The 24,088-nt window shown below is 38.8% G+C and overlaps 2 protein-coding genes across 4 annotated transcripts; both read right to left on the bottom strand.

Annotated features, from left to right (window-relative positions):
* Positions 1-358: 358 nt before the first annotated feature.
* inpp5b (inositol polyphosphate-5-phosphatase B) lies at positions 359-18,505 on the bottom strand. Of its 3 annotated transcripts, XM_068570385.1 has the most exons (23): positions 18,267-18,505; positions 17,395-17,475; positions 17,035-17,132; positions 16,829-16,858; positions 16,641-16,751; positions 15,186-15,329; positions 10,797-10,875; positions 9,652-9,822; positions 8,245-8,346; positions 7,872-7,986; positions 6,999-7,115; positions 6,620-6,807; positions 6,312-6,423; positions 6,102-6,211; positions 5,203-5,338; positions 4,316-4,426; positions 3,900-4,065; positions 3,358-3,593; positions 2,767-2,871; positions 2,301-2,385; positions 1,610-1,737; positions 1,405-1,516; positions 359-558 (listed from the first exon to the last, which is right to left on the bottom strand). In XM_068570385.1, the coding sequence occupies exons 1-23, from the start codon at positions 18,320-18,322 to the stop codon at positions 449-451; spliced, it is 2,703 nt and encodes a 900-aa protein (XP_068426486.1). In that variant the 5' UTR covers positions 18,323-18,505; the 3' UTR covers positions 359-448. The 3 variants fall into 3 exon arrangements, with proteins under 3 accessions (XP_068426486.1, XP_068426484.1, XP_068426485.1); XM_068570383.1 differs by lacking the exons at positions 17,395-17,475; positions 18,267-18,505 and having other exon boundaries at positions 17,035-17,122; XM_068570384.1 differs by lacking the exons at positions 15,186-15,329; positions 16,641-16,751; positions 16,829-16,858; ... (1 more) ...; positions 17,395-17,475; positions 18,267-18,505 and adding an exon at positions 13,847-13,975.
* A 4,183-nt stretch (positions 18,506-22,688) lies between these two features.
* LOC137781164 (mucin-13-like) lies at positions 22,689-23,626 on the bottom strand. The gene is made up of 3 exons (XM_068569755.1): positions 23,239-23,626; positions 22,860-22,943; positions 22,689-22,741 (listed from the first exon to the last, which is right to left on the bottom strand). The coding sequence occupies exons 1-3, from the start codon at positions 23,624-23,626 to the stop codon at positions 22,689-22,691; spliced, it is 525 nt and encodes a 174-aa protein (XP_068425856.1).
* Between the last annotated feature and the right edge of the window lie 462 nt (positions 23,627-24,088).

The raw sequence follows: 24,088 nt of genomic DNA on the forward strand, positions 1-24,088 counted from the left end.
ACTTTTGATCTTCTATATAGCAAATGTATTTTATGAATTGTATTATCATACAAACACAATGTAATAAAAAGAAAACAATGTTTATTGGCTGTCAAAAAAATACACCAGTGACACACACATTGTTTCCAACTATTTTATGTAGAAAAACTTGCTGTTGAGATCAGAAACATTAAAATACTTTTTTTTTGTTTAAATAAAATATACATACATTTAAAATTGTTACGTCTCTACAGATGCTCAATGATATATAATAAACTCTGTGCATTCAAAGATCATGAAGCTTGCTGTGTGATAAACAATTAATATCAGATAAGAGTCATTATTGTAATCATACTACATGTCTATACAAAAAGAAGAGTACAGGAAATCATTAACGTTTATTTTCAAATACTGGACTGTACAGTTTGTAGTGTTCAGCTTCAGCATAAAGGACAAGAGGGTCATCCATCTAGGAGGAGCCTTGGGTCAGGAAGTGCTGAAAGAACTCCTGAGTCTTCCTCTTTTCTGCAAGATCCTGCTTGGTAGGTGACCTCAGGAGCAAGGAGGCAAAAATGGTGGCTATGCAGAATGAACATGTGTTAGTCATATTGCATAGTACAACAAAGGTTTCCTTTTCTGAGTTTCAATGTCACATATTTATTAGCAGGGTTGTATGTTTTGTGATAGAGAAGATGAGAATACATTAAATGTAATACATTATGTATATTTTTTGATAATTATCCGTACATTATGTTGCTGCCTTCTGTTGCTATAAAATCATTAATATTCAACCATAAGTTTTAAGTCTCTTTTCTATAAAGATATGGTTTCAAGCAGCCCTTGAATGGGATATGTATTTATTTTCACTTCTTATGGCTTCATTTCTTAGTTTCCCTTCACTTTCTTATAATGCTGACTAAAGCTTAGTTCATGCTTCTGCGTACGCCGTCGACGTGACGCCGTCGTTCAGCATTGGAAGTCCTGCGCCGAGGGATCGCGTTGCTCTGCAATTCACCGCCATGCCGCCAGGTGTGTGTGGCTGTGTGGTTTCAGGGGTTTTAGAGTTGGAGCTCATCAAAATTGAAGAGCAAATGCTTATATTGCAAATGTTGAAGCGCAGGCGACAGAGAAGATGTTTGCCGAGGTGGTCTGTACGACCACTAAAAAAAAAGCAACTGCCGGAAATTACTTTCTGAGCGGATCAATCACAGCGATTGCGGTCCACGTCGACGCGACGCGTAGTTAGGATTTTGGGGAGGTGCACGTCAGGCTACGGCGTAAGGGTGTGCGTCGACGCGGTACCTACACCGTAGGTACGCCGTCGACCTGACGCAGAAGCATGAACTAGACTTAAGACACAACATAGCCGCTAATAATAACACATTCCCAACTTAAAGTGACATGTAACGTGCTTCTGATTCTTACCCAAGATGTTGACATCTGATCGATTGCTTGCAGAATTCTGCAACAGCTCACGGAGAAAGGCAGCTAAATAGTTGAACACATTTTTATGGCACTGAGGTAGCATGGCAATAACCTGAAAAAAGAATAAATTAACACTTTTATGATTTAACACATCTTGGAATAAATTTATAGTGATCACTGATTATCTGTGGGCTGTCTCACTCACTCTCTCACACTGACTGGCATTGGAGCAGCATTCTAGGCATTGCTGGTAAAAGGAGTAAGGGACCACAGGCTCCGGGAGGGCATCTAGGAAGAGAAGCAAGGCCTCTGCCACCGAGTGGTTACTGCCTGCTGCAAGTCAATACTGAGTCAAGGAAATGTAATCAGTAACAAAATTAAAATTGAATATACATCCCAGGATTCATTACAAATTGGAGATTAATGCTACTAGGAGGAACTTTCATTGTGTTTAATTTTGGTAGTCCAGTGGACAAAAGCGGTAGCATTTCCGAGTCTCTTTAAAAAAAAAATCTACATTTTACAGCAGCAAGTTCTACCGACAGTCTTCATAGCTCACTCATGGATCTGGTTAACCCATGCCTTAACTCCAAAGGGCGGAGAAGGCGGAGTGCAGCGTAGGTACGCAACACTTGGAGGCATGTCTCTTCTTCTGCCTGATTGTCTTGATCTTGATACTTATTTTGGCCATATAGAGGCATCAGTAATACACTGAGACAGTTTCATAACCAGTTTAAAGTTCTTCATAATACCTTAAACCACCAGACAGACAAAACAGACAGCAATACAGATGAGAAAAGAGCTGCTGTCAAAATAACAAAATATGTATGGACTACATTGCTAAATGTTTTTAAATATTAGTCCAACAATGGTTATGATGTAGTGTTGAAGGATACGGAGAGAATCTGGAATGCCAGTGTCAAGGCAATCCCTTATTTCTGCAAATTCACTTCGGAGCCCAGGTTGCTGAATTATGTCTTCCTGCAAATAGAGAGCAGTGAACATCAAATATATTTTACCTAAAATGCACAGTAATTGAGCTTCGCTTGGGCTAAAAAAATGCACTTCTGATTTGAGCCTTAATAGGGGTTCCAATAGACCACAATTAAATTTAAAAGCAAAATCCTATTTTTAAACGATAAAAATTAAGATGAATTATCTTTTTATCAATGCATGCAGCAACTTTTATTTATTTGTCCTTGTAGACAAGCCAACAATTTTTTGACGGCAGGCCAACAGTTGAATAATTCACTAAATGGATATGAACCTACAAACAAGAAAATTGCCAAGAAAAACACAAAAATCACACTATTGTATTTTGGGATTTTATTATTGCACCAAAACAGTTAGCACATTTCTTACCTGATAGAGTGCATTGCGGAACAAGTGATCGACCATCATCCAGAGCTCTTTAGGAATGTCTAGAGGCTTTTCAGTGTTTTCATTATCATCTCTAGACATCTCCGCCTGATGTTGAGAACAAAGAGAGCAAAGACAGGGAGGCAGTTCAGTTAAAATGGATTCAACTTCAAACGCTATAAAACCAGATTTACCGCCTCTGTGGTTTATGCCTCCTCTAACCAGTTAAGTTAAAGTTTACATCCACTTTGACCAAAATGTCCTCACTTCATCAATTGATCCTATAAGACATTTGCGTGAAATATGTTTGTATAAACTCTTGAGTTATGGCCGAAAGTGTGTTTTGTAAGGAAACAATGACCAATGACCACCAACGTCTAATCAGTTTGTTCTTGAGTCCAGGTGGACATTTGTGCCAAATCTGAAGACATTCCCTCAAAGTGTTCCTGAGATATCGCCTTCACAAGAATGAACGGAGAGACAATCGGAAAACATAATGCATATTTTAGTTATGCTGCGGCCTATGAGACAGCTCTGAATGGATGAGAGGTATGTCAAGGGCACAGTCCCTGCTCTGCAAGTGGGACGACTAACCATGTTACGGAGGGTCTCTTGGGGCATGTCCTGGATGGGCTCCCTTAGTTGGCACAATGAATGGATGGAGGAGCCGTAGCAGCTGGGCCGGTAGTTTCCTGTCACAGAGATGAAGTAGTCCTTGCCACGCTCCAGGTGGAGCACAAGAATGTCTTCTATTTGCTCCTTTCCAGAGTTAAGTTCAGGCGCTGTTGAGCGGTTTACAAAAACCTCAAGCTCAATGTCCACAGAACCACCTATAAATTGGGAGAGATGCATATAAAGTGAGTAAAGGTGTGGCTCACTTTATGGCTGTTATAATTCATGAACTTATGCCTGTTGGCCCAGTGAGTCACTACAGTCACTCACTGAAGTAATACTGTTTGAGTGTTTGTGAAGCCTGAACACATCTATAATCTGCCTTTACTTACCTTGCAAGATAAAAAGCCTGCCATTTTAAGTGTACATAACAATTTCTTAAACTTACAAGGCAGGACAATGATGCTTTATCAAAATGAAATATGTTGACCCAGAGTGAAAATCTTATTTTATGTGCTACTTACCCTCAGCAATAAAGCCTTTTGGAGGGTTGGCTGTGAGCCAGGGCTTGCAGTACGTGGACTCATTTGGCTTCTGGATAAACTCAAACTGACAAGGGACCTGCCCATCATTGAAGAGGCTCAGTGTCTCTGCCCGGTGCTGCATGTATTTCACGTCCTTAAAGTGGAACTGAAAGAAGAGGGAACCGCTTATGAGGCAAAATAGAAACATTCTACTCTATTTCATGTAAATGTGTCCTTTAAATATCTTCATTATCCTCACAGAAGAAGATAAATATACAGATTCATTGGCGGTGATTTACTAACTGCATTCATCAAAAGGGCCATATTGAGAAAGAAATTGATTTTACAAGGTGTATCAGAGAGGTATTACAGCTCCTTTACAGTCTTATGTAACTGTATGTGATGGAAAACTTTACCTCTCGCTTGGACAAAGTTACAGATGGAATGCACTCATTCTCCATTTTGTCTATATTGCGTACAATCTCTTCAAATGTCTTCTTGTAGGCCTCAGCATTTACTTTCTTGATCTTTAGGGTCAGAGAAAAAACATGTTTCATGCAAAGTAATAATGCAGCATAGACCTCCGGGTAATATGACCTTTAAATAATAACAACAATAGAAAAACAAGAGCCTATCAACAGGAATCTAGCAAACATACACTACCGTTCAAAACTTTGGGGTCACCAAAACAAATTTTCAGTTTCTTCGCAATTTCTCGAATGGGATAACTTCCATTTCTACAAACAAGAACAGACTCGCGAGTTTCACATAAAAAGTTTTCTTTCTGTTTTTCTTTTATTTTCAGAGTATAATCAAACCCACAAATGTGATGCTCCAGATACTCAACTAGCTAAAAGGAAGGACAGTTTTATAGCTTCTCTCACCAGCAGAACTGTTTTCAGCTGCGCTAACATAACTGCACAAGGTTTTCTAGTCATCCATTATTCTTCTAAAGCGATTTGCAAACACAATGTACCATTACAACACTGGAGTGATAGTTGCTGGAAATTGGCCTCTTTACACTTATGTAGATATTTCATTAAAAATCACACGTTTCAACCGAGAACAGTCATTTACCACAATAACAATGTATAGAGTGTGTTTCTGATTAATCTAATGTTGTCTTCATTGAAAAAAAACAGTGCTTTTCATTGAAAAATAAGGACATTTCTAAGTGACCCCAAACTTTTGAACGGTGGTGTATATGAAGATATCTAAAAAATATTGCACATATTTTTTTTCAAACAAGAAACATAATGAAAGAAATTCAAGATGAAACCATTTTGAACGCTGAATCATTTACCCCGACCACAAGCAGGGAACTGACTGGTTTGTGGTCACTGGTCTTTATGGTCATGTGACTCTGATAATGCTGCTGCATGATGTTCTTCCCTCGCCACAGGATACGGTCACACCATGCAGGCACGCGGCATTTTTCACTAAAAATAAAAGAAAGCCCAGATATTAACACTTAAGTCATTTTATTACAGTTTTTACTCCACACACAATTTGAATACAGACAGCAAGCATTGCATCTTTACTGCAATATCTACAGTGTAAACTATTCAACTATAGAAGAAGGGAAGCTTTCTTCAGGCCTATTTACAATAAGCAAAGGATGTCATTAAAATAAATGTGTTATTGTAGGGCATTTACGTTTGATATGCTCCACTAATAAAAGGCATTTTAACTACACCCCTGGCTTGGTGCAAGAGTGCTTGAATTTGGCCGAGGGACCCAAGCGGTTTTAACTTTGCTACAGAGCAGAGTCTAATTAATGACTGATCATGTCCACGTAACTATGTTTGTATACAAATATAATATTGGCACACAAACCTCAACCCCATATTTTTATTATAATGCTTCTGTGATACACTATTGTGCCAGTTAGAAAGAAGAAATGATCCTTTTATTAATCCCCTCGGGGAAATTCTTCACTGCATTTAACCCATCCTTAATTATTAAGGAGCGGTGGGCTGCCCTGTAAGGCGCCTGGGGAAGTTAAGTGGTTTTGACATCGTAAAACATAAACAAAAGACATTGCCTCACTATAAATGGAAAGAAACGTTCACAGGAGAAGTGTCATTATTGTAGTACGTGGCATTTCAATTAACTTTATCTTAACTTATTATCGAAGAATGATCGTCTTCCTATAAATCTTGCATTGTGATATTTCGCTGTCAGTCTTTCACATGAGATTACCTTGTATCCCACTTGTCAGAGCCGGTGTCATATTTATAGGTAGGCTGGAAATCAATCCCTCCTTCCACAAAGCCAACAAACACAGCCTCCTCATCGATCTGCCTCTTGAGCTGAGGACCATTTGCAGCTGGTAAGTATCACGACTTATAAACACGTGTAAAAGTAAAGACTTTTTAAAAAGCAGAAAGAAGAGTTTCACATTGATATCACCTGATCGTAACTGTGAAGGGTTTCAAAGTCTTTTTTGCTTATTAGCTCCTTCACGTTTGAGACGTCAAGTTCACTGATTCTGTAGTTGAGGTCTCCAATCCAGAAAATCACACTGGTGGAGGACAAAGATACAGAGATAAAAACACGGAGATAACTTAAATATGGGGAAAATATGGGGAAAATGTTGTCTCAGTTGGATATTGGATGCAAATTTGCAATAAATTATTGATGTGGCATAATTATCATCTATAAAGAAACCACTTCATACATATGGTGACACTAACTCTGTAATTCAATTGGTTTCATACTCATGCTTCATGATAGTAAGTGGAGGCTGGGAAAGGTCGAACTGGCGAAACTGGAGACGACCGCATATGTCCTTGTAGTCTTGATTACGTCTCTCGTACTCTTCAATGTGGGCAGCGAGGTGAGAGTTCACCACGCAGATGTCAGAGTTGTGGAAGCGAAAACGGACTGCCACAGCGCCCTTATTTCCCTGTGAATCAATGAGTGTTTGAAAGAGAAACTCAGATAATGAATTAAGTAAGACATCTTAAAGCTCCTGCACAGGATTTAGAGAAAACTCAATGTTTACGCCAACGTAATAGCTCATAATATACACACCACCAGTATATTTACATGAGGATCTGTGCATGAAATAGTAAGACCGGTGAAATATGTCCTTACCATCCTTCCCATAATGCCAGTGCCCACAGTCTCAGCCTCCACATCAGAGATGAACTCTGCATGCTCCTTCTTCACATAAAAGATCAGCATGATGCCCACCAGTCGCACCAACTTCACCTATAGTGGAGGATGAGTAGATTTGTCAACGATTAACAGAGTAATGTAACATGCATGTTGGCTTTTTTATTTCAATGGCAGACAGTGGAGTTTTAGTGACCCTGCAGCCACATAAAGTAGGCTCAAAAGTGCTTTTATACAGTTTTTGCTGTTTATATCAGCTCCTTTACAGTTTGTCAACCGCAACTGCTGTGAACAATGACAACATTTACAGTTGAAGACATTTAGTGTCATCCCCTGCCTTATCTCAAGAAAAACAGAAGCAAAAAGTACATCCGAGTATAGCAGTTGTGCATGAGAGGATTTAAAAATGGTTTAATATGCCTCCCTGTCAAACTTCACCAATCGACATTCAGATGTGAACAGGAAAATGTTTATTTTTCAGCTTGTTGAATACAGTATCAGTCACAGATCAGCCAAGCGTACTCTAGTCAGAGAATTGACAGTGGATGAAGAAATGACATGTCATTATACTGACTACGTGACTTACAGACATCCTGTATGCACTAAAATTATGAGAAGAAAACAGTCAAGAAAGGAGGAAGCAAATAAGCTAGAGTCAGCGCTGTGAGAAAAGGGAAGTGAATGAAAGCAGAGAAAAAGAAGATTAAGAGAAAGACAAAAAAAGCAATGTAAATTAAAAAAATAATGGTACAAAATATAGTGGGCACACAGGCCCAGTCTAAATTCAAACTTGATGTTGATAATACCGGAAAAACAGGATATATAAAAATAAAACAAAAAAGGTTTCCTTACTAAGGCATACTTGGCATCTCGATGCAAGGCATCTGACACAGCCCTCGTCCACTCCAGCTCCTTGGGGGTATCATTGAAGAAGAAAGCCTCTTTGCTGAGGTCAAGCTCCTGAAAACTATCGGGAAGGACAAACCGTAAATGTAATGTAGATTTTTTTAGCTTTACCCAGTACTTTCATGGTACTTTCAAAACTTGTCAAACATAGGCAGGATTACATAGAGTGCTGAATCTGAGGGAAGGTCTGATTTCTGACTTAAAACAGGACCAATGGTTGCATACATCTGTCAGAGGTTGAGCAGTAAATATCTGTCTGTGTAATTGGATTAAGCAGAGAATTGTAAGGCTATTCGTCATCAGGGTGAATGGTACTCACCCAACGCAGTACATGTCAGGAGGGTTTGGAGTGCAGCTCAGCCAAGGACGGAGGCTGTCTTTTGGCGGCTGTCCATTCACATTGTACGTGCCGAGAAAAAAGCTGTAGATATTGGATAATAAAAAGAGTCTCATCTTTTGACCTCTGACTAGTCCCACTGGAATTTAAGTGTCTTGTTGTTGGTCACCTAAATTGTGAGATTGGGTTATGAGGACCCTGCTGTTTTCGATTATGGCAAGTTGGCAACTATTGAAGCGTATTTATTTCTATTCAGAGTCTTGTAGGGACAGGAGCCTGCCTAGCAAGCTTTGAGCAAAATATATGTACTAGTTTAAGAAATACAAATTGGCTGGAGTCTTGTCGACCAGCCGCTATAATCAAAAAACAATATGGATCATCAATGATTCAGAAATTAATATCGACGGCCAAAAACATGATCAGGAATCTTTAAAAGTTATATTTGCTTTATTTTTTTTCTCCTTTTGTGTTGATCCGATCTGTGATCCATGATACAATCCAAACCATTAGTTGTATGATTTGTTGACCCACTAATATTTTATCACAGCATATAGAATAATTCCCAGATTAATGTCTTTGTATCACAAATGCTGTTGTATTTATATATTATAAGATTCCTTATGCTATTTCATCAAATCCATATTCCTGTTCATTCTCTGCTATATTCTTAATGTGGGTTTGAATAAGTAAGACATACATCTACCAGCAGGAGGCAGTGTCAGCATCATAGCAAAACCATGATGCTGACTTCCGCAAATGCATATTTTACATCTGATAAAATTAACCTTTGGTGCACAGTGTCTAAGACAGTAGAGCTTAGTTTAGCAAGGACTGAAAAACACAGAAATTCAAACCCAGAGAGGTTGACCTTATTTTACAACACTTTAAACTTCTAATTGTGCTTGCAGTTACCCTCTGGGCTCTCCCCGATCCTGCATGAACTGTCTTTAAGAAACTATTTTAGACTCTTAACTTGTGCCCCACTCAAAGCATCAACACACTATTGATAAAGTTTAAAAAAAAAGTAGCCTTCTTAACGTTTTAAAACAAAATTTTCCAAATAAATACCTTGATATAAATTTACTGATTTGTAAGTTATGATTAACATATTAAATATTGCACCAGCAAATGAACAGGAATTACAATTAAAGTGTAAACTTATTTAATGAAGCAAGAAATTGGTCCAAACTTAAACAGGAATTCCCGTGTATAATGTATATAGTATAGAATTAATTTTAATTGAATAGATCTGCCCCAGTGTCACCGATACCAGAGCCAGCTATTTTAGTCAGTATGGCCAGAAATGAAACCCCTATGATCACCTAGTTCTACGTCCAACTTGCTGCACAAATCTGCCAAACCATTGACAAGCCATTACGAGATAAATACCTGAAGTTCTCCGTGTAAGTGTAAAGGACCTCATTCTTCAGCAGTTCACATTTGATGAGGTTGTCTCGCAGGCCGAACTGCGGCATGGCCAGTATCTGAGCTTTGTTGGAGATGGTGTGGCTTGAGGAGCGCACCAGGTCATCCCGGTCCTCGCGACTGGATTTTCCCTGACTGAAGACCAGGACGGAAGAAATAACGGTTAGGCGTGGGAGGATGGACAGTCCAAGACAGAAATAGAGTCCTTTTCTCAAACTGGTGTGATTTCAGAGGGAATAAATCATCACAAACTATGCATTTGGTTGTTCTTTTGGTTGCCAGTTCTCATGCAGGATACTGCAGCTTAACTGCAACAAGCAATACCTCTGTGAAAAGCCAGAAAGACAATTTTGGAACAGCAGAAACATAACACTCTGCTCCAGACTACCAGCCTAATGTACAGTAGATCAACACAGTGACAACAGGAACCCGGGCTGTGCGATGAAGCTCTACTTCCATGTTGTCAATATGGAATGAGGCTGATGAGAAAAGGAGAAATGCAATATCCATGTAATCTTCCAAGAATATGCTGTAACTGAACTCCATTTTAAGAGTATATGCAATTCAATCCAAAAGTAGCAGCAGCGGCTTCCGGGTTCAACAACTGAACTGAGTGAAATTGCATTTTAGACTTTTACAAGTTTTAATACATTTAACGCTTATCACTAAGCTGCTGCCAGACACATACACAGTATCCGTTGTAAAGCTGGTGAAGGAAAGTAATCAAATCACCATAATTATTATATTTTACACACTTAAAATCGAAACAAAAGTAACATTGAATGTGTTTAAGGCTTTACCGATTTATGCATTTAAAAAAGCTACTGAAATACTTTAATAATAATGTATCCTGTGAAGTACCTCTAGTAGAAGCTATGGACCAGTTTTTGTGAGCGCTGTCCTATACAAACACCTTTTGGTAAATAACACTGAATAAATGCAAACACTTTGTTGAAAAGAAAACCCGTAAAGTATAGGTTAAGAAACACCACTTGAGTAGTGGGATATTCTAAGACTCCATCCACCACCAATTAAAAAGACATACATACAGCATACGTGGTAAGCATTTTCAGAGATCCCACAATGTGAATAAAGAAAAAAGGCCTTACCTCTCTGGGCCGGAATAGGCTTGTTTGGACTTCTGTGTGCCGCTGTTGGCACCTTTCTCCTTTTCGTTTGACAATTTCTCTGTTCGGGAAGAGCGGGAGAGAAAATGAAGATTCATTTTATTTAAACTTTGAATAATGTTAAACACAGAGCATAAAGTTAAATGGCCGCTTTTTTAGCACAGTTCCACATAATGTCCAATAGCACAGCCTGCACTGTTAATCAAACTAATATATTGTTTGCAGGTTGTCAGTTAAGATTATGTCAGTGTGCCGTGCCAGCTTCTGGGAGACCTTCCCATCTCCATTATCTTAAACTCTGCCCGAGGTATTGACAACTTGGGACGACTCAGTCAAATAAGAAAGAACCCAACCCTTGGCAAACCCACATTTTGACTCGTTAACAAGAAATATGGAGAATACAGAATTATCACTAAGAATAAGAAAACAATAAAAAGCACCATGATGTCACAGGTCAGTTGTTTTGCGGTCAATGGACTGAGGCTGCCTTTTGCAGTTGGTTACAGTTATTGCATCCCAAGTAGCTGGATTTAATGGGTGTGTGTGAAGTATGAGACAGCATGCCCCTGTCTCCTGCAGCTTGGCAGGGAAGACAGCTGGCTGCTCTAAAAGGGAAAGCCAAGTTCTTTGAACAGGAAATTAAACTCTACAAAAGTTGTGGCAGACTACGTTAAGGGATCTGCACCTGATCAACAGTACCCATGACCCCAAAAGACGAGATGCGTATTGGTTTCCATGTTTGTAATCTTTTTATTAACATGATCTCTACTTGACAAACTGAAAGCTACTCTGTCTCTTAAAAATGTGATCATAACCCATGATGCACTTGTTTTCTGGTCAGTTTGTGAGCAGCATTTAACGCAAGATATTAACCGACTGGACATGGATATATCATCAATATGCCTACTAATAAAATTAAACAACAATTTTCAGAACAAGGTCACAAAGTTAAGGAAATAAAACATAGAGGTAATACATGTGTGCAACTAAAAGAATTAAAAGTTCGAAAAAAAATCCTATCTAAACAATGCAATTAAATAAGGTCTGCAATGTTTTACCCATCACAGCACAGTTTCCATTAGAGAGGTTTTGAAATAACTGTGTTTAACGCATCACTAAAGTCTGAGTCAGTTAAAACAAAAAACACTGGTTTTATCAATAATATAACAGTTGACATACACCATATTTTTTTGTTTTACAGGAGGGAATTGTTTTTATCACACCATCTTTACTAAGGAAACAGGTTTTGACCTGACTATAACCACCTATAAGAAAAGGACAACATGTTTGTAATGCTGACACACCAGTAGTTTAATTTTGTGAAATAATAAATGAATAAAAAGTTAGCCTATGCAAGAACATAAGTGTATAACCACAGTGTTGTTTGAAAATAAGAAGAATCGACTGATGACATTTTAATTAAAAACTAGTGATTGAGTTGTTTGCCGGAACAGGAGAAGTAAAAAAAAAAAGGGTTTTTTATTTGACTGAGAAAACCAACAGCAAACTGTGAAAAGCTTCTTGAAGTGTGAGGGGGAATGCTAACTTTGAGATGGTGAAATCTCAACGGTCACACAGAGAAACCTGCCTCGAGTTTACAAATTGTTCCTATGCAAAACCAGAAATGAGAATTAACAACCCTTACCCTTGGATTGCAAGAATGCCAATTGATGAACCACAAACCATTCAAGTTCCTTCCTATTCTATTGTTTGTATCAATAACGACACAGTAACTTTACAGCATTCATTCTAAAGTGCTCTAAATACCAGGTGCAGCAGAAATGGCAACAACAACAACATAAGACGATACACAAGGGTTCTACATTGTTTCCATTTTTAACTTCACTAAATCTTGAGTCTCAATATAAATGCACAAGTTAGAAAATGTTGTTGTTAGTAAATGTCAATATCTATAGTCTCAAAAGATCAATTCAATGAGACTGTTTGCTTTTTGCAACTTGCCGAAGACAGTTCGGTGGTTTGCCATTCGTTAGTTACTTAAACCTGACCATTACTGCAACCATTTTTTTGCAACCATCCCCTGAATGAAGCTGTGCCGCCATGAGGCTTTTGAGTGTGAGCACCTTTGTTATTTCATGGCGTGTCTTACATTACTGTTTATCCTTTAGTATTCTTAACCAGCTAATGAGCTTAACCAAACTTTCTACCTTCAAGGAGTAAGTTGCATGAAGTGTGACTAACTGCAATTCCACACGCCCATGCGTCCATCTGTGATTGATCACAACTCAGTATAATTGTCAAGATATATCAGAGCTCAGTCTCTTTAGTAGTGAAAGAGTAATAGCCGTTCAACTACATCTGCACAAAGTTCAACATTGCACAACTTCCCCTCATGGTAAAACGACAGGTAATAAAACAGCAGAAGAACACAGTTATGTTATTTACTTCTCTACTCAACTGTTGCAAATCATTGTATTTATTTTTTTAAAGCAGAAAGTGAGAAAGCACCTTAATCTCTACAAGAGGTTAGACTAACGTTTACACTGATTTGTTAAGATATCAGTCTTAAAGTTAGCTCCAAGTTAACTTGGAGAATGAGCCTCCAGTGAATCTAGAAAAACTGAGAGAAAATAGAAGAACACACTACCTGAGAAAGGAGACAAAAACAGTGTTCTGATGGATGACACCAGTATGTGTCACCCTATAAAACACGTTATTACACCACCGACGACAGCAGGTGTGTAATTGTTTGTCAGACAACACCGTGAACATTTAGCCGCCACTAGTGACGATTAGCATTAACTGGTGTGTGAATCTATCGTCTATCCGCGTCAGGAACATATACACATCAACAATACAACAAAGTATCATTCCGCCGGCCGACAATCGGCCCATTCGCTGATTTGGCTAAAGTTAGCTTGTTAGAGACGAGCACGAGCGCTACTTAACGTTACTACGCACGAGCGTTACGTTTGCTAGCTACCGGATGCTACAGAGTTGTGAGATGGCTTTTCCTTTCATAACGCCTTAAAATGAAAAAAATAACACATGTAGGAATATTTGTTTCATACCAGAGTCTCCCATCACCCTAGACATCTCCTAATCATTATGTGTGCAGAGGAGCAATGTTCAGTTTATGTCAGACCTGCCCATGCTAGCGTAGGAGGAGGTGCTTAGCTTCCCCTGCCGCAGAGGGGCAGGAGGAACACATCCACTGTGCAGAAACGAGCGACCGGAAACTGCTTCAACACATCGGTATTACATCAGGAAGTCGAGCTCTTGCTCGAGTTTATGTTAACACCCTGCAAGGACCAGATAGACAAAACGTATAGTACTAGTTTGCACGAGAACATTATATTTTAGCTTGCTCCTTTCACATTCATGTAACTTTGCGTATGATCTGCGTGACATATACAGGGTGGCTCTAATCGGGCGTGCAAAAAAAATAACGCGGAGTGAAATATGTGTGAAATTGACAAATCCTACAAATTGTACATTTCACAGATCTCACATTTGTGCAGATTTGTTTTTCTTTACATTTAGTTGCCTTTTTCTTTGTAGACTATTTCACAGGAATTGACCATATGTTTACTTTGTCACCTTATGTCGCATTAAAAAAAAAAATGAAATGGTCCATACTCCGGATAGTCGGTACTTAACTTACAAAACGCCCGTATAAGTGTATAATTGTTGTATAAGTTCCAGTGTAGAGCCTTACCACCCATCAATATCACATCAGCTTAGTTTATGTCACATTAAAAAAAAAAAGCAAAACCTATCTGTACAGGCAAACATTTGTACAACTCATTAATGTATTAATAATGTTTGACCATTCCCTGAAATTGCGTTTCAGCAATGTATTGCATGTGCACCTTGTAAGAATCTTGTAAGATGCAACACAAACAAGGGTTACTTATTTACTTACTGTCTGTTGTGCTATTAAAAAACATTAATAATGACAGCATTCAATGTTCTACCAGGCCCATTACACTGCTGTCGTCCATGCTGGCTCGCCATTATTATATTTAAATAAAATTGAGCCATATATTAATGTCAATAGTCATACTTATGTCTTTTCTGCTGTGACAAATCAAGCCTATTTTGTGACTAGTTTCCCTCTCCACATGGCTCTCTGACAGTTATATGTATTTCTCACAACTAAGGTTGGGCTAATTGCATTTGAAGCAAGTGGTGCTTTCAAAACCACCTTGTTTTATTATGCAACCCTTTGAAGTAGATTTTTATCTGTGTGAGACCATCCATGCAAACACCAAAGAGATAAAAAAAATTTTTTAAAAAGCATCTCATGTCATCCGCTGCACAAATACTGATTGACCTATTCTACTTAACTAACGTTGTATTGGGCATGAACTGTCTGTGAATGTCTGCAAATAGAAATAAATTACAAACCTGTTTTCCGGTGCTGGTTGAGTTTAGAAAGTGTTGTGCCCAGGGGAGCAAGGGCCTGTTTGACAACTCCCTGGTCCCTGGTGGGTTTGTGGTACTTGCTAATCCATTCAAACTTGGGTGCCTGTGCGGTTGATTTGCAAACATCTGAAGAAAGACAGACAGAGAAAACATGGTAATATGAATAAATTAGAATAATCGTGAAGAATACAACAAGAGTCGGCTCTGAACTTTGCACTGTTTTTCTGGCAAATGTGCAGAGGATATAGCAACATTAATGGTGAGAGTCATGATATAAACAAGATTGCCTATACTTATCTACTCCTCTTATACTAAAGATACAAAAGTGGTATTTCTTAGCAACATCTATTTCATCCTATTCCACATGCGTCTTACTTCAAGTTTGTAAGACCACTTCAACACTGTGTGCTTTACTTTTACTGCTTTTCTACTGTTTTAAATGTGGCTACAAGGTACAGGTGCTGCAGTGCATTCAAAACATTTCACTTTAATCCACTTACCTTTACCACGTCCTACGCTCTTCCTTTTAACAACAGGTGCAAGGTCGTTCAATCTTTCCATCACTGATATCCCTCACCCAGTTAAAAACCTTTGTAGCTCATCTTAAAGTACCACCAAAAAACAACATATCAGTCTTTGTCCGTGCTTGTGTGGCATTTCCACCATGAAAAATAGTGTGCCAGTGTCAAAGGTGACACGTCCCTCACAAAACAGACTGTAAACCTTTCAATAACCAATTCTATTCAGATGCGCAGGATGCAGAAAGTAAAAAGTGGTCCAAGAAATGCACTAAAGTGGAAAATGAAAGTCCTTTTAAAACTGTTCTCCTCGTGTCTCTCTGTAAACACTTACTGTAAAAAAGACAGAGTACACTATCCAAACTCCACCCCTTCGCTCTCTCTCTCTCTCTGTCTGTCTGTCTTTTTTTGTCAGCCATGCGTCATGTACACACCCAGTAACTGACAGATGAAGTGGCACCACTGGTTTGTAGTTCTAAAATGATGTAAATTGTAAACCATAGCCTCAACAAACAAAACATTGTTTGTGTACTGTTTTTGAATTGATTTTCATTTAAAAAATAAAGGTCTTTTACACTTTGCCACATCATGGGACCTCAAGGCAATTGAGGACTGGCTGAGCAAGTTTCCTTCAAACAAATAAATAGAGCAGCAGATTATTTGTACTTCTTCAGATATGCATGCTTCCACTTTCCTATGTTGCTCGGACAAGAACGCGGAAAGATATGAACAACTAAACCCAAATGCATAAAAAGAATTGAGGGTCCAATATACTGCATTGTTTGAATGAATAGTATTTTCCCCACACATTTCAGTTGTATCCTTTTTTCAAAGTTTTAAAAACTGTGATCATCCTCAATAAAAGAAATTTCAGCTGGATGTAATAAAAACTATCACACATATCTAAAGGCTGACCTACCACTCCACGCCCTGTTGACCTCACTGAGGAAGAGACGCGAGTGGGAACCAAAAGGAAGTCTGAGTTCTAATTCGTCTTTCAGGAAGCTGACTCTCACTTTAGTGTCTGCACCTAGAATCAGATAAGGAACACAGGTTATGCAGCTTATCAGACAGAATCAAGCTGTATTGTACTTAAAGGCAACTCACCCACGATCACAAGTTCCTCTGGTGAGGAAACTGAAAAAAGAATGCAGCATGGGAAATTTGTAAGAGCCCTTGAGATGCATTACTATCAAGCAATTTCCTTCACTAGAAACAATCTGTATCTTGAAGGGAACACATTATTTTCTGTCTCTCTCATTTTTAAATGTTTGTCTGTTTGCAGTGGAACACAACATATGAAAGCAGCTCACCCTCCACGACAGCAAAGTCGAGGGAGATGGGTATGATGTCCTCCAGTGAAACGTCATCAGCAGCAATAGCCATCCTTCGATGGGTATAAATGAAGATTCTACAAAATATTACAATTAGATTTAGTGAGCAAACTGAAGGCACATGTACGGGAGGGCACAAATAGTACATGTTTGTTTAATATATCCTTTTGGGTACTGTGCCAGACAGGTTAATGCAACTCTGCGGCCATTTATTTCAGGCCAGTTTGTGATGTTGCATTTTCCTGTCACTCCCTCTCACTACAACATTTAATTTACTTTTTTAAATAGAAGCATGCTAAATAACATTATAGTTTTACTGTACTATATTTTAAAACTCACGCATGCTCTTTTGTAGACTCCACCAATCCCAGCAGTCGGCTCTCTGTAATGTTATCAAAGAAGACGTCACATTGCACAGCATGTTAACAGTTTAGTTAAGGGGATAGTGGAAATATGTGCTTGTGTTTTTTTCAGTTGCACCATATATTTTATATTTTACCATTAACTTCCTTTCATTTCATCTTATTTTTGGTACAATAGGCAACCTTTGGTTGGTTTCATACAGTACACCAAGTGGTTAGGTAGTTAGCTTGTCTTAGCGTATTTAAATGATTTGATACTAACTCCTCTACACTTTTTAAAAACATTTATCTGGCATATGTTGTTACCTCACACATTTATAATTCTCAAATTAACTGCATCAGCAGAATAAAAAAATATGATACGTTAAACTGTTTAGCAGAAAGATAAGCCAAATACATTAAAAAGCTGCTTCCGTGCTCATAAATAATAGTCAAACATTACATTATACTATGCTGCTGCATTCAAAAATACTTTTACTTTTTCAATGGAGTTTTTCCTTGAAATTGGTATGAAAGACAAAGCAGCAGCTGGTGGAACAAAGCTGCCATCTAGTGGATGAGAGGTCTCACTACAAAAGTTTGCCCAAATCCTTGGGAAGTCACGTCCGACTTGGACTAAACCTACTATCGTGCTACAAACTATGTGCACTGTAAATACCCTGCTATCCGTTGAATACACAGGCTATTATTTAATGATGAATGTGAACAGAGAGACTTCATCTCAGTTGCTCTTCGAGCTCGCCGATATTCTTCAACGGAGTTATTGTCCAATTTAATTTGAGGCAGGTAATCCTCCGTGTGAAGCGCTGATAATCGATAAACCAGCGCACGAGCGCCTCAAAGGATACTATGATGCAGTTTTCTCCTCTTTCCAAAGTCTCTTGAATTGCCACGGATTGATCCATAGTGAGGACTTGTGTGACAACTTCTGCTCTCCCGCGTCTCCCGGACTCGAAAATGCCCGCAGGAGTTTCGGGTAATTCCAGTTATACCTCTTCGTATTCACACAGACACTTCAGGATCCTCGTGTAATCCAACATTATTTCCCCGTTTGACCCAAATGCGCTCTTCTTCCCCCGCTGCTGGTCTCGGCCCGGTCTGCCACGCACTGATTCGGGATCGCTCCCGTGCACACGTGCTGACGTCACAGCTGAGCTGTCATCGACTGGGTTTGGTTTGGATTTGGGCCTCAGTCCTTTGACCCAAACAGAGTCGTAGCCCAGCTTCTGCAAAGATATGTTACAGCTTTCAAGGAGGTTTGATGAGCCATCAGGTCGATTACGTGTTTGTTTTTATGTTGAGAGAAAACCAAACTGGCATGTATTAAGTTTTAAATAACTGGACATTATGTTCAACTTTGTTTAGTTAGTAGGATAACACAAAACACAGAATTGGCAGACTCCACTGGAGTTGTTTATCCATACTATGATATTCATACGAATTAAATGCTATATTGGCAGAACCCCCCCCCCCCACACAAAATTAAAAAAAAAAAAAATCAAATAAACTGATCAAGGTGGCCTGCACCAAGTGGTATATGTCACGGCATCAACACAATAACTTGCTCTGTGGTGGACAAACTAATGGGTTGTTACGGTTTCTAAACTACTTCAACCCTCGACTTATTTCCTTTTATAATTTCTGGTTACTCATGATAGATCTGCAATAAGATATCACCCTCTAATTCCAATATATTCATGCAAAGAGACATTTTAAGGTAAATAATTGAATGGTCTGCCATTCTTTTGGCCTAAATCATTTTACTGTACAATAAAACCAATTGGGCTTAACAAGGAGATCCACAAGCTCTAGTGATGTAAGTATTGAGATCATGCCACCCAAATAAGAGCACCAATAATTCAAGGTCTACTCAATTTCAAGTGAAAGCCTGCATTCAGTTCCTACAGTTAAGGTGTAGGAGTTGGACTTTTACCACAGACATGTGTCCCACTGCTTTGACAGGTTCACTAGCTAAAAACGGCCTCATATAGGTTGACGTAAAATTGTCTTTTAAAAAATAAAAAAAAACACCACGTTAATGTAATGTAACAATGCAGAATGTACAATTTGCCTCTGAAATGCAAGGGGGAATCTAAGTACTTAAGTAAAGAAACTCAAAATTGTACTTTATATTGATAACAGTATTTAAATATGTACTTACAATTACACTTCAGAGTGAATTATAACCACTTGATTAATTTAGCTGATAGTTTAAAGTGGTCACCACTTGGTTAATAAACCTTTAGTTGAATTCCAAACTTTGATATTTGAGAGCCTTTTTGCTGTCATCGGCCCTCTGAAATGGTCTCACCTTTCACCCCACTTAATAAAAAAAGGGACTTAATCAAATGAAGATTTCTGACATTTATTAGATTCATATCACAAAACTAGAATACATTGTAATAATTCTGATTTAATTTTACATTACCCATTATACCTTAAAATACACTTTATAAACCAGACAGTAGGTATCCATCTCACTATTCACAAAATTACACAAAGAGTAGCCAAAAGTACTAAATTGCACATTACATTTACAGAAATGCTTAAGCAAACCTTCACAACACCTTGTAACAGCTCAACATTTGTGTTTCTTAAAGTGCATATACAGTCATAGCTGCATCACTCACAATGGCTTAAACAGATGATTATCTACGACCAGGCTTTGGAAATAAAACATTTAGGATCATGTCAGTGTAGTGTTTTGACTGACCCATCTAAAATTTAAATGTTTCTACAATCAGTTTATTCAAAAAAAAAGGCATCATTTGGTTTCCTTAAGACAGCATCTGAGTTAAATTACAGTCACAGGCAAGTGCATGGCTCAAACATAATCCTAAGTCTTTTGGCTGCAAGGATATTTCTTTTAATACATATATAATTTGGTTAAATATAAAAGTGATTTTCACTGTAAATGTGAAACGGTGTAAAGACAGAGTTGCGTCTGTTTTTGTCTTGATTACCAAGTTGATAGTTTTAATTTAGAAATACTGTTCAAAGACATTTTATGGTCTTGAACCAAACATTGGGACATTTTAATAAAAGTAAAGTCAACATTGTAACCGAGGAGTTACATAATTCCATACATATATACATTATAGTCACATAAATATAGATGAGATAAATGGGTGTAATAGTTTTAACTTCTGCACAGCTAAGCTTTATGTTTCAACTGGAGGGGCTGACACAAATCTCTGATTACCTAAGAACCCACAGGCAGCTGACCAAACTCCTCTCATGCAGTCACTCACATGAACAAAGTCATGGCGAGCAGGCAAAGTAAAGAAGCGATCAATTCGGTTTGATAATGTGGACCTCTGGTGGAGAAATTGGGGACATTCAGTGTACCGTTCAACCAGAGGCAGGAGGCCGTTGTGACGTTGCAGCACTCTAGATGACAAGGAGTTGGTGTGGAGGTCTTGCATGGAGTTTGAGTAGAACAGTTGGTGGTGCAACCTGCTGTCCACTGCAATTTTGTGTCTACAGTCTCCTTTTTCAGCTGCAAAGGCAATAGTGAGTGAGAAAAAACAGTGCCGAATCTACAGTACAAGTGGTTACAAGTAGGTTTTCGGCCTACTCATTGTTAATATAGTAACATTGAAGTTGAAAGTGCCGATGTTGGGCTTAAACTATTTTTTTAAAGAACATTTTGAAACTGTGCATTATTATTTCACAGGTCTAATGTACAGCAATGGTGGTGTGCAAACAAACATTTGTTTTAAATCTATGAATTAACTTGATTTTTTCTGCAGTATTACTGTGCATGAATACAATTTGTGAAATGGTTTTGTTTAATAATAGTTTGAGAGCTCACTAGTGTATACGTTGTGGTCATAATTAGGGTTACTGACAGCTACATACTTACCTAAATTGACAAATTGTGAAGTAAATGCACATTGCATTTACTTCAGATTTATGTGGTGCAAGGGCAAGTGATAAGCACATTTCTTAGTATTTGGCACTTTTAAATTGAACGAGAACAAAAAAAAAAAAAGAAAAAAAAAGGTTAGCAGTTCTCACCTGACAGTGTTGCTGTGAGGAGGAGCACACTTGTGCACTGAGAGTTACAAAACTGGTGTAGCAATTGGTACCAGTACATGTACCTCTATGACATTTGTTTCCCTGAAAAAAAAAACCAAAAAAAACCAGAAGGATGATATTAATCTCACACCAGAACTGACTTTGAGGCAAATTGTTTTTCTTCTATACAATTTAACACATACATTTCCTAGTAGTTTTAATAATTTTCTTACAATTCATAGGCCAACATTGTGTACTGACAGTTATTAGCGGATAGTTCCAAAGATATGCGACTGAAGAGACAGAATTAAGCGATATGAAATTAATGGAGCGACAACGCATCTCGCCGTCTGCTCGCATCTATTCACATTCCAACACTCACACGCGCAGCCTTTTGTCCTTACATTGGGTGTAGTTTGCTGACTGGTAGACATTGTTGCAGCTGTTGCTGGAGTTGGCATTACTAAAATCATGAATGAAAAAAAGTAAAAATATGAAAGCATTTGACAAACTACTAAAAGTGCGTGCATGAAGTCATGATCATAATTAGTAAGGACATTGTGAGGATAACAATAAATCAGAGTCAGGCAATGGGGATATTAAAGATGAGTTTACCTGTGGGTGTTACCATCATGGAGTCAAAGGTGCTATTGAGGCAGCCAGTAGAATTGCAGCATTTCACAGAACAGTTGGTCTGAGATGTGTTGACGCAACTATCAGCACAGGAGGCGCTGCAGCCAACAGCGTACCACATGTCCATCTGTCTAGTCAACTGATACATTGCAGAATGACACAGAATATGTATTTGAATTCCTTTTGACTTTTATCTTTCAATAAATTTCACTGACCATATAGCACAATTTAAGATTATAGTGCATCATATGATGAGTAAAAGTGTAAAGTATTTACTCTATTACTTTCAGTAACATGGAGAAACTACTCTACATTGGTGTGGATTACCAATATAATACATATTCCATATATTTGCTGCATGTACATACACATGCTGAGATGCAATTCGTCATTGGAAATACACATGAAATAGTTTTGTTGGATGGTTCAAGATACTTTGTCAGTATCATTTGCTTCCCTACCTGACAATACCAGGCACCAGCAGCACATGAAGTAACATTCTGACTGGTGTACATAGTATAGCAGTCAGAGTAGTTACAGGTGAAAGATCGACACCATATCTGTGTTTGAGAAAGATGGAAGGCGCATAAACAAGAGGTTAAAGTGAAATGTATTATATTACCTCTTACAAGGTGGACTTACCATCATGGTTTCATTCTTATCAGGCATGCCTGGGACAAAAAGATGGATGTCAGAATTAAAGATAGTGGTAAGACAAACAAATTTTCCTAATTTTATGTGGAAAAGAAACCCTGGGCCACTATCATTAAATGATGAAACTTAACATACCAGTGGAGTTTGATGTCAGAGTGGTGGACACGGTGGAGGTCATGGAACCACTTGTGGTCATGTCTGAGCTGGGCTGGGTCATGGCTGTAGAGGCAGAAGTGGTTCCTAAATTATTAGTGCCAAGTAAATTAGTGGGGATAGAAGTTGTAGATGCAAAATCAGCAGCGGTTGCTGTGTTGGTGCCAGACTGTGTGGGGATTGATGATCCCCTGAGGTGGTTGTGGTTATAGAGGACTGGGTGGTAATGGTGGATGCAAGGCCAACAGACGTGGTTGTGTGGGAGTAGAGGTTGCTGGGCCTTCAGAGGTGCTTATGGTGGTGGGCGAATGGGTGGATGCTGTGGTTGAGAGAGACTGGGTAATGGTGGTAATGGCTGTACCTCCAGCAGTGGTGGAGGCAGCAAACTTGGTCACAGGGGTCTCCGTGTTGCTGCCGGCTGTTTGAGACTGGATGGTGGTTGAGGTTGCTGCGGCTCCAGACGTGGACGGCTGGGTGACAGTGGTGCCTGCACTTTTGGTAGTGGGGTTTTCTGTGGCTCCAGAGGTCATGGTGGAAAGTGCCATGGTGGTACCCATTGTTGTTGCAGCAGTGGTACCCATCGTTGTTGCAGCAGTGGTACCCATCGTTGTTGCAGCAGTGGTACCCATCGTTGTTGCAGCAGTGGTACCCATCGTTGTTGCAGCAGTGGTACCCATCGTTGTTGCAGCAGTGGTACCCATCGTTGTTGCAGCAGTGGTACCCATCGTTGTTGCAGCAGTGGTACCCATCGTTGTTGCAGCAGTACTGGAAGTTTGGCCTGACACTAATACTGATGGCAGAAGTAGTCCTAACAGGACGAGGCGCAGGATGCCTGTGCAACCTGCTAGTTCAGGAAACATAACAGGGAAATATGTATTTTAGTGTGTATAAACCAGTTGTGAAATTTGCAGTAATTAAGCATATAGGATTTCATATTTAAAGTAAAATACATACATGATGCTTTGAATGAACAATTAAGACAAGATAGGTTTTTAACCTCACAGCCATGTGACCCGTCAGTGTCTTTGCGCAAACCTGATCTGTAAGACAGCTAGAGCCCAACTATTACAATAGTTTGTACTTTGACAGACTTCATTTCTGCATTCTGTAATTTTCATTTGCTATAATATAGAGTACAGAATATTAACAGTCACGAGTATCCTTTCTTTGACATTCAAGCAACACGCGTCTCTGAAAGTGTGGCTTCTCTA

This window comes from Clinocottus analis, unplaced genomic scaffold, assembly GCF_023055335.1.
Source record: "Clinocottus analis isolate CAN_PGR_092001 unplaced genomic scaffold, fCliAna1.0.p SCAF_9, whole genome shotgun sequence".
NCBI classification, from domain to species: Eukaryota; Metazoa; Chordata; class Actinopteri; order Perciformes; family Cottidae; genus Clinocottus; species Clinocottus analis.

Coding starts and splice junctions, on each gene's coding strand:
- inpp5b (XM_068570385.1), bottom strand. CDS start 18,322: ATGGATCAATCCGTGGCAATTCAAGAGACTTTGGAAAGAGGAGAAAAC. Junction 17,476..18,266: donor AGAGGAGAAAACTGCATCAT/AGTATCCTTTGA, acceptor AAACTGTTAACA/TGCTGTGCAATGTGACGTCT. Junction 7,116..7,871: donor GAGATGCCAAGTATGCCTTA/GTAAGGAAACCT, acceptor CCTCCACTATAG/GTGAAGTTGGTGCGACTGGT.
- LOC137781164 (XM_068569755.1), bottom strand. CDS start 23,626: ATGGGTACCACTGCTGCAACAACGATGGGTACCACTGCTGCAACAACG. Junction 22,944..23,238: donor TGCCTCCACCACTGCTGGAG/GTACAGCCATTA, acceptor CTGCCTCTACAG/CCATGACCCAGCCCAGCTCA. Junction 22,742..22,859: donor TCTGACATCAAACTCCACTG/GTATGTTAAGTT, acceptor TTTTTGTCCCAG/GCATGCCTGATAAGAATGAA.